Source organism: Cervus canadensis, chromosome 7 (assembly GCF_019320065.1).
Source record: "Cervus canadensis isolate Bull #8, Minnesota chromosome 7, ASM1932006v1, whole genome shotgun sequence".
Classification (NCBI taxonomy): Eukaryota; Metazoa; Chordata; class Mammalia; order Artiodactyla; family Cervidae; genus Cervus; species Cervus canadensis.
In genome coordinates, this window is record NC_057392.1 from 19,918,327 (window position 1) to 19,928,759 (window position 10,433).

Here is a 10,433-nt window from a genome sequence, read left to right on the forward strand (position 1 = left end):
CTTCAGCTAGCCACCACCTGGGGCCATGAGGACCATCCAGACAGGAGCTGAAATGAGCTGGTGCCCCAGGGCACCCTGGAGCAAAGCTTCGGGGCCAGGCTTGAGCTCTGACCTCCTATTTTTATGCCAGAAAGAAATAAACTTCCATTTTCTTTGTACCACTATCTTGGGGTTTTCTCTTTCTTGCAGTTAAACCTAATCCTAGTTGATTTTCCCTTTTTATTTTGTTTCTTCCTAATCTGGATGGGCTTCTTTGTCTCTCTATTATCTTGTTCAAGAACTTCTGAGTTCTGGAGGTAGGGTGTAAACCAGGACAGGAGTCCTGACCCGAGCTTGGGAAGGAAGGTTTTTGGCCAATGATATTCAGCTGCTGGTTCTCATCCAGAACACTTCAGAGATTTAAAAGATGACAGGTCCCCAGCCAGGCCCCACGCCTCTCTGCTCAGGGTCCCCCAAGCTGGACTCCCGGCCCTGGTGTTTGCATTGGTCCTTGGGCGATCACTGGCCTGGGTGCTGGGACAATGCTTTTCCTGCCCTCTTCATTGTCTTAAATTGCTGAGAGCTGGTTGATCTGGGGCTCTAATATGAAAGAGAACATATATGTGAATCACATTCACTAAGAATCATAAACTGAGTGGTTAAAATAACAGAAAATACTCCTGAAATCTGGAGACACAAATCCAAGATCACATAATGGGTGGTGCTGGCTCCTTCCAAAGTCTCTGAGGGCCTCAGTTCCAGGCCTGGCTCCCAGCCTCTGCAGGTCCTGCTGGGTGACCTGGCCGTGGCCGCCTCCCTCCAGCCTCTGCCTCTGTCATCACGTGGCTTCTCCTGAACATCTCTGTCTTCTTACGGGGACACTGATCATTGAATTAGGGGCCTCTCCCACTTCAGTATAACTTCTTAACTAATGACATCCGCAAAGAACCTATTTCCGAATAAGGTCGCATTCTGAGGCACTGGGGGTTCGGACCCAACACACATGTTTTTGAGGATTGTGCTTCAACATGTAACACTGTTTGCTGGCCTTTTAAAGGAAGAATCCGCCCGGGCAATCCCTGAATCTGTGCTGCCAACAGATTATCTGTCAGTATCATACTTCTTGCACTTAATTTTTGGAAATCGTCCATGGTCATTTGCTTTTCCAGAGAACATAATTTCTCAGTCACTAGAGTTGTGTGTGTGTGTGTGTGTGTGTAAGAAGAAGTTGAGAAAGTTTGAGGTTAGTGTCCTGTAGGCTCCTGAAATGAACCAGTGGGAAGGGTCTGGAACAATTGTGGAGGAGGCTCGAAAGTGAGAAGCCTGGGGGTCCCTGGATGGTGACTGAGCTCAGCCTCTGAAAGGGGCCTGGGTTCTAGGCCCCCAGCTCCTGGGTTTTTGCACACCTCCGTCACTACCCCTCACTGAGATGTGTCCCCTTCACAGGGGCAGTGACAGGTCAGTGTCTTTGCAGAAGAAGTGGTCATGTACCTCACACCATGATGTCATCACCGCCCTGTGCATGGCTGCTCACACTTCTGGGGGAGGACCCTTGTCTTTTAAGTGTCTCATCCATCAGGGCTGACATGTGGATGCTATGTTTAAAGAGACATTCCCACTGATGGTGTGGGTCATGTTGCAATGCAGGCTCCCTCTCTATTTGGAAGCATCTCTCCTGAACCAGTCACCGTTCCTGGACCCTGATAACCAGTGGACAGTACTGGCCTGTGGACTCCACTCAGAGGTGCTCTGAGTCTGTGGCTGGTTAAGAGCACTTGACTGTAGGGAACAAGCCCAGCTGGAGAGGCAGCAACCAAACAGGTTCACTTGCCTCTGGAGCTGGCAGTCTGGGGCTGCGGCTAGACTCCATGGGGCCAACCATGGGGGGCCTCTTCTGCTTTTCTGCTGTGGCATCCTCAAGGGAGATAGTGCCCCCTTATGGTCACAAGTTTGTCCCTGACATGAGATACAGGAGGAAGGGGTATCCATGGTACCATCCACTGGAGGCTGGATTTAAGGGCCAGCTGTGAATGAATTGTTAGGAAGCTGGTGACCCAGAGTCTTGGGGCCTCTGATTCCTTAGAAGGTTTCAGGTGCTCCAGCAATCATTCCCAGTATCCTCATCCCAGTGTGGCCCTCCCTCTGGAAGACAGGGTTGCCCGGTTTCCAGCTGACCCATCATACAGGCAGTCTGAAGGGAGCCTCTTCTAAGCCATCGTTGACCACTTTGTTGTAAATGCCCGAGCTGTGACTGGGGGGCCCAGAGAAGCAGGCATTTCAGGCCATAGCCCCAGAAATGGGAAATGGGATCTCAAGTGTTCCTTGTTGCCCAGGAAGGCTTTCCTACCCAGACCTTTCTGATAAGCTCGTGTGATAAGATTGAGATAAAATTTACCTAATATAAAGTTAACTTTTAAAATAAACTATTGGGTAGAATTTAGCACGTTCACAGTGTGGTATGACCATTACCTTTCTCTAGTTTCAAAACATATTCATCCCCCAAAGCAGTTCCAAGCCCACAGAGAGTGAACCCCCAGCCCCAACCCCACCCCTGAAACCATGAGGTCGGCTTCCTGACTCGTTTCCCTAAAAACAGGATCACATGACTACTTGTGGTCCTCAGCAACCGTACCTGTCACTCAGCTCAGCGGATGTTTTCAAGGCTCATCTGCGTCCCATGTTACGTGTGGCAGAACCTCCTCCCTTTTATGGCTGAATGCCATTCCTCTGGGTGATGGACCACATTTGTTTGTTCATTCAGCCTTTGATGGATTCGGGTCTGTTTCACCTTTCCGCTGCTGTGAACCTGCATATATGAGTATTTATTTGCATCCCTGTTTTCAGCAGTTTGGGATCCAGACTCCCATGTGCTTTCTTGCCCCCGAGTCTGGGGAAGGCCGGCTCCCTGGTGCTGAGTTGCATGTGGGTACAGGCAACGTGTCCCTGTGCCGAGTCTGCTGAGCTCTCTGCCCCCATCTGCACTGCCTGTGGCTCCCACGTGGCCTCTTCTTGGCCAGTGACCATCCAGGGGATGAGCAGGAGGAGCTGTCCCCTCTGCTGTGCTCTCCTGGGCTTGAGGCACCTGCCCTGGCACCTCTGGGAGCCCCTGGGTTCACGGGCACACGGAGCGGCTGCCACGGGAGAGCCTGCTCCATCACGGGCTCTGACCTGAGTCCTCCATCTCGGGGCGATGCTGGGGCCAGCCGGGACCTGGCCCCGCTGCGTGGGGGGACCTCCCACCCGCACCATCTCACCCCTGAAGGTGTTACCCAGTCCAAGCTCACTCCGTTCGCTCCACAATAGGCCAATAAATCTGAGAGACAGGGGGTTAAGATAAGCGACTTTATTCAGGCAGCCTGCTGACCAAGAAGATGGCAGGCTTGCGCCTCAAAATAAACATCTTGTCGGGGTCTGGGTGCCAGGTTCCTTTATAGAGTCAGAGAGAAAGAAACAAGGAGGAACTAAAGTCAGAAGGCAGAATAGAGAGGGAGAGGCAGTGGGGAAGTAAAGTGAAAGGGTCTTCAGTCTTGCAAAACATCTCCAAGGGAATGGCCAACATTTGGAAGGGGTGTGCTAATCCCTTCTATTCACAGGTGGGTCAGTTCAGTTGCTCAAGTGTGTTCTACTCTTTGCTACCCCATGGACTGCAGCACGCCAGGCTTCCCTGTCCATCACCAACTCCTGGAGCTTCCTCAAACTCATGTCCATCGAGTCAGTGATGCCTTCCAACCATCTCATCCTCTGTCATCCCCTTCTTCTCCTGCCTTCAATCTTTCCCAGCATCAGGGTCTTTTCCAATGAGTCAGGTCTTCAGATCAGGTGGCTAAAGCATTGGAGCTTCAGCTTCAACATCAGTCCCTCCAATGAACATTCAGGACTGATTTCCTTTAGGATGGACTGGTTGGATCTCCTTGCAGTCCAAGGGACTCTCAAGAGTCTTCTCCAACACCACAGTTCAAAAGCATCAATTCTTCGGTGCTCAGTTTTCTTTATGGTCCAACTCTCACATCCATAAATGACCACTGGAAAAACCATAGCTTTGACTAGATGGACATTTGTGGGCAAAGTAATGCCTCTGCTTTTTAATATGCTGTCTAGGTTGGTCATAGCTTTTCTTCCAAGAAGCAAGTGTCGTTTAATTTCATGGCTGCAGTCACCATCTGCTGTGATTTTGGAGCCCCCCCCTCCAAAATAAAGTCTCTGTTTCCATTGATTTCCCATCTATTTGCTATGACGCAACGGGACCAGATGCCATGATCTTTGTTTTCTGAATGTTGAGTTTTAAGCCAACTTTTTCCCTCTCCTCTTTCACTTTTATCGAGGCTCTTTGTTCTTCTTCACTTTCTGCCGTAAGTGTGGTGTCATCTGCGTATCTGAGGTTATTGATATTTCTCCCGGCAATCTTGACTCCAGCTTGTGCTTCATCCAGTCTGGCATTTCGCATGATGTACTCTGCATGTGGGTAGGGTCAGATTATCTATGAGCTGAGCAAAGGCACTCTAGCTTACAGACAGGCAGAGGGACAGAGTCCTCTGAGGCTGACTGTTGTGTATGATTGTAATAACAATCAAAAGCAATGAAAAGCAAGTTAAAGAAACAGTTCCAACATGGAGTCAGAACTGGCTTCTTTTGTGCAACACAGGGTCACCTCCAGCGGCAGGGCCGGGCCTGGGAGCCGGCTACCTGGTCCTCATTTTGGGGGCTGCCTGCGCCTTGGTGGCTGGGGCAATTGCCCTCCTCGTCCAGCATTACCAGAGAATGACTGGAAAATACGACTTCAAAGCCGGGTCCGACAACTTTAGCTACCAGGCGTTCCACGAGTAAGGAGCCCGGCTGCCCCGCAGGTGGGTGACAAGTGAGACCCTCTGACATGCGAGCCCTGCCTTCGCCACTGATGGTGACCACACAGTGTGTCCGGGGGTTTTGGCTGCAGGTAGATTTGTGGGTGTTGGTGTCTCATGCCTGCAATACTGTGTGATTTTTAATATGAAATATATATTTGGTCTTCATCCACTGTTCCTGGTACATGTGTGTGTGCTCACTTGCTAAGTCATGTCTGACTCTTTTGTGACCCCATGGACTATAGCCCACCAGGCTCCTCTGTCCGTGGGATTCTCCGGGCAAGAATACTGGAGTGGGTTGCCATGCCCTCCTCCAGGGGATCTTCCTGACCCAGGGATCAAACCCACATCTCTTATGTCTTCTGCATTGGCAAGCAGGTTCTTTACCACTAGTGCCACCTGGGAAGCCCAACTTCAGCTCAACTTTCCTCTAACGTTAAAGACAACAGCCGCCTTGGCCGGGTGCCTTCTCGTCTGATTTGGGACCCACAGGGTGTGGATATGAAGACCCTTCCATTTACTGACCCTGCTCCACACTGTCCTCATTGGGGGTACAGTCACATGGACATGCTCCGCAGTGGCTAGCCCACGTCCCCTTCTTCCATCCCCACGTTTAGCCTGTCATTCTTTCAAGATAACAGACCTTCAGCACAATTCAGTCCTACAGTGTGGTAGACCTGGGATTCGTTCCTTAAATGAAGACAGCGGGCTCCAAGAGCTCAGGTCAATCACCCGGGTCACACGCAGAGCCTGGGTTACTTCTCCATGAGGCAGCGTCTCTTTCTGGTCGACTTTGTTGTGGCCAGAGAAATTGTCCCCTGGAGACTCTGGGAGCGTGATGTCCTCACCTTATCTCACCTGGCCTCAGCCCCCATCAACCTGAGAGCCCTTGTGAGTCCAGGCCCTGGAGCCCTAACATCCGCATGGGAAGGATTGGGCCCAGGGCCCATGACCACCCTGCATAGAATCACAAGGACATTCCAGTTTCTTACTTCAGATATAAAATAAGAATGACAACAAGGAGGCCAATACTTTTCCTGGGGCATTTCCAAAGAAATCTGGTGAGTTGACCAGGGAGGCTGGCCCCTCCTCAAAATTAAGACACGGAGGGAAAATTGGCCACTGGTCTTTTCTTACGCTCCCGGGACTTCTGTCTTCCAAAGTATATAAGGAAGAAATCGATAACTAGTTCTCAAGTTCTTGCAAAAATCTACTCTTTGGAAAACATCAAACAAACATCCCCAAGGTTGACACCTGGCAGAGCCCCAGTGGGCAATGAGCCGTGTCCGGGTGGGTGGTCCACAAACAGTGCAGACTCACCGAGTCCCCAGGGTGTGGCCGCCTGGCGCAGGTGTGTGCACCCGTCACACCTGCTTGCTTCCCCGAGGGAGTGGCCCTCACCCGGACCAGGTTCCCATACTCCCTGGGAGTCCCTGCCCTTTTGTTGGGCCCGGCCTGGCATTGTTCAGCGAGCACAGATGTCGTATCCTTAGGATTGGCAGTAACTCTCTACTCACCCTCCCAGGGTTTCCGGCAGAAACCTTGCTTTTCCCGGGACAGACTGACCCAGATGATCTTCCCATGCAGGTAGCTGTGCTCAAGTTCCGTCTTTACTCGAGCCTCGATGGGAGCCTGTTTTGTCCTACATCCAGGCTTCGATGAGCCCCAGAGATGGAGAACGCACAGACTACGCCTACCCCCAGGGAGCCCGTCCTCCATGTGGGCCCCAGACAATCAGCGGTGCCAGGAGGGTGAGAGGAGCTGGTGGAGAAGCATGCAGGGGCCGGGACTCCAGGAGCCCCAGACGCACGGATTTTCAAACCAAGCTCCAATAAACAGCTCTGCCATCCCCCAATCACCACCACCACCCAGAGCGCCCAGCCCTGTTACCACCCCAAGTGGTCCAAGCCCCTGTCTTGGCTTTGCTCACTATTGACACCTATCACCTACCACCTAACCACCCAACCATCCTTGTGCCCCTCTGTTAAATACATAATATTTCACTTTCTCAAAAATATTTGACATCACACTTGAAATCCTATTTTTAAAAATAGGTCAGTCATAAAAAAATACTGCTAATGTGATTTTTAGTAGACACATATACCCTTTGACTTTAGTCCTACATTATTACCAAGATATTGTTTCTATTTACACAGCAGTGACTCAAAAGGCATTCTATTAATATGAAAAGTTTTACAGCAAGTAGGAAAATATTATATATATATATATCTCTCCCTATAAAATAGGGAGAGATATATATAGATATATATTTTTTCCCAAGCATTTTCACAGATACTAAATTAAATAATTTACCTGGGGGTGAGGTAATATTTACCCACTGCATAATGGGTAACCATAAAATGAATGGGCGAGTTATTTACATAAGTTTACAAAATGAGCTCATGAGGAAATAGGTCTAGAAACCAAGTTTTAGTTTAGAATTTTCTTCATTGCACCATGCTAAGAGACAATGCTTCTTTCTTTACTTGAAGTACATGGAGTTGCATTTGATACCTAACACCTCAGAGTATAGTGTTTTCCCTTGATGAACTTAGAATTAGAACATGGTCTTAGTTTTTAATTCATGGGGTTAATTTTATTGAATGTTTTTAATTCATAGGATTAATTTTATTGGATGTAATTAACATGGGACATTAGGGAAATGTGAGTATTTTGATTTATTGAAAATCTCAGAGTCAGGATAGAATTGCAATATGTGATACCATGGATAACGATTCTGAGCGAATGGAATAAATTGCTACAACACTGAAAGAGGCCCATGCTGACTGCTCTGTCTGGTTTCATCCACCTCACAAGCTCACTCAGCGTCCGCAAGGGTGGGCGCGGTGCTGTGTCTCAAGGAGACCAGGAGCCCGTCTCTGGCTCTTCCTCAGCTGTGTCCACTTGTCCTGACATCAGCTCAGGACCTCTCATTGACCTTTCTTGAGGAAGAGACAGTCAGTGTTCAGTAAACCCAGGCTTGAGACCTGTGACTGTGTGGATCTGAGGTAAAGTGGTTGATGTGGACTTTAGAACTCCATCTTTAAAACTTCATCCACAGTGTTCATGTAATCTCAGTAACCACTGTGTCCATTCACTAGTGTTTTCTGTAATAATGGAACTTTGGTCACCCCCTTTTTCCTTCCACTGCCCTAGTCCCTTCTTCGACAAATATTTCCTGAGCATGCACCAGGCCCTGAGCTCAGAGCTGGAGATCATGAGAGGCAGGCTTGGTTCTGCCCTCAAAGGGCACATGGTCTTGTGGGGGAGAGACACTCAAATCAACTGACGTCGGGGGGGGCCATGACAAGTGCTGAGAGGGGCAAGAATGTGTGTGTCGTGAGGTACCCCTGACCTGGTCCACCCATCCACTCATCCACCCACCCACCATTCTCCTCTCTGCCCATCCACCCAACCACTCATCATCCATCTCTCCCTCCCTCCCTCTATCCTTCCTTCCATCCATCCTTCCTCCCATTCATCCATCCATCCAACCAGCAAATATCATTGAGTTCCCGTTCTTATGCTGACATTGTGTGCGTGCATGCTAAGTCGCTTTAGCCGTGTCTGACTCTTTGCGACCCCACGGACGGTAACCCGCTAAACTCCTCTATCCATGGGATTCTCCAGGCAAGAATACTGGAGTGGGTTGCCATGCCCTCCCCCAGGGGATCTTCCCAACCCAGATATCAAACCTGTGTCTCTTATGCCTCCTACTTTTACCACTAGCGCTACCTGGGAAGCTGTATACTGACATTTGGAAAACAGAAAGAGTGAGGTGGAATCCATGTCCCCTGAAACTCAACATCCATCTAAAGAAAAGCCCCTATGAGTCCTACTTGCAGTTAAGTCAAGGAAGCCAAGGAGAGAGGGAGGGAGCCAGAATTATGCATGTGTGTGCCCATGTGCTCACATGACTTCTCCAAGAGAGTCTGGGGTGCTGCTGGGAGAAGGTAGGCTCAGTCTGTATGTTGCTTGTCGTTTAATCCCTCTGATTTAAGACTCTGCTGGCATGGCTCAGGAATTGAATTCGTAGCATTCTGAAACAGAAGGAGGAAGGGCAGGATCCAGGGTGGCCCTGGACATCTGTAGAGGTCGTTCACTGCTCTCCAGTGCAGCGGTCACCCCCAGAATTGTGAAAGGCACACTCTGTGAGGCCAGACTTGGGAACCTCGGAGACCCTCCAGAAGACCCCTCCCAGGACAGAGTGGGCTGTCCTGCCTATCCAGGGTGGGGATTGTATGAGTGTGGTGCACACACCTATGAAAGTGAAAGTTGTTACGTCACGTCCAACTCTTTGCTACCCCATGGACTATACAGTCTGTGGAATTCTCCAGGCCAGAATACTGGAGTGGGTAGCCTTTCCCTTCTCCAGGGGATCTTCCCAACCCAGGGATCGAACCCAGGTCTCGCATTGCAGGCGGATTCTTTACCAGCTGAGCACACACAAGAGAAGCCTGTGCACACACATTGTAGATATTAATTATACACCTTCTCACTTTAAAATGGAGAAAATGGGGGAAATGGAGTCGTTATGCAACTTTCCCAAACAGCTAGTAAGTGGAGAGACTGGAATTGAAACCAGGCCTGCCTGCTTGTAAAGTCCTATGATCCTCTCTGCTGGGGAGGGTCTGATGAAAACCAGGGATCTGATGGAGGCGGAGACTCACCGCATCCGCCTGGTACCCTCCGGCCCAAGCTGCGCTACCCCTAAACCACCACGAGATGGCGCTGCAGACCAGGGAGGGAGACCCGTTTTTCTGCAGCCACCGGTGAGTGCCCTGCTTCTCTGGTTTGAATGCTTTCGCCCTTTGAGCTTCTCGGCTGCGAAGGAAGGAAATCTGAAATCATTCCACAGAGCTTCGGGTCTCAGGGGCACGTGTCTGCTGGGGTGGGGCTCAGACAACCGCGCTGGTGGTGAGGAAAAAATTAATCAATAGTCAGTCTAAGAATGAAGTGAAAGTTTTTATTCTAGCCAACCTGAGGATTATCGCCCAGGAGACGTCTTGCAGTGGCTCCGGGGAATGTTCCAAGGAGGTCGGGGAGGGGGAGTGTACGTGTGGTTTGGGGGAGGGGGTGTGCAGTCAAGCATACACCTTAGCGGAAGGCTGCTGCAGTCACCAGGAACAGCATCTGGGTTAACGGTTTGGGTGCTCTCCTGAGTATGGAAACACGCAACAATCCAGGATCATACAAAATTTCTCCTGAAAATCTCTGACTCTCTGAGGGCTGGTCTTCCCAGAGCACAGAGGGCCTCATCCTGATCTTCACCTTGTAGGTCAGCGACTGCAGAGCTTGCTGACTTTTATAGTCCCCTCCCCTTTGATCTTAATTTCAACCAACGTTTGGAGGCATTTCGTGACCAGTTTGTTCCAAGGCCCTAAGAACGCTCATTCCGGGGTCAGGTGCAGACTTGACAGGCTGCTCCACGCGCTGTTCTTGGACAAGGCCTTGATGACAGGGGCCCAAAGCCTCTGGGCCGCCTGTCCTACTGGTCTGTTCTGGCCCAGGAAGTGGGTCCCTCTTGTTGCTTCTTTCTACAACTAATTATACGATTGCAATCATTTTTCTTATAAGACTACATATTTGGTCAATCATTTCAGGTCACCTAGT

At 50.0% G+C, this 10,433-nt stretch overlaps 1 protein-coding gene across 1 annotated transcript in view; it reads left to right on the forward strand.

Moving 5' to 3' along the window:
- UMODL1 (uromodulin like 1) overlaps window positions 1-6,745 on the forward strand; it is a 78,027-nt gene extending 71,282 nt beyond the window's left edge. Inside the window, exons 21-22 of the mRNA XM_043474133.1 lie at window positions 4,622-4,823; window positions 6,408-6,745. Coding sequence (XP_043330068.1) covers window positions 4,622-4,803 — 182 coding nt within the window. The 3' untranslated portion in view covers window positions 4,804-4,823; window positions 6,408-6,745. The remainder of the gene's footprint in view (window positions 1-4,621; window positions 4,824-6,407) is intronic.
- Window positions 6,746-10,433: the final 3,688 nt, after the last annotated feature.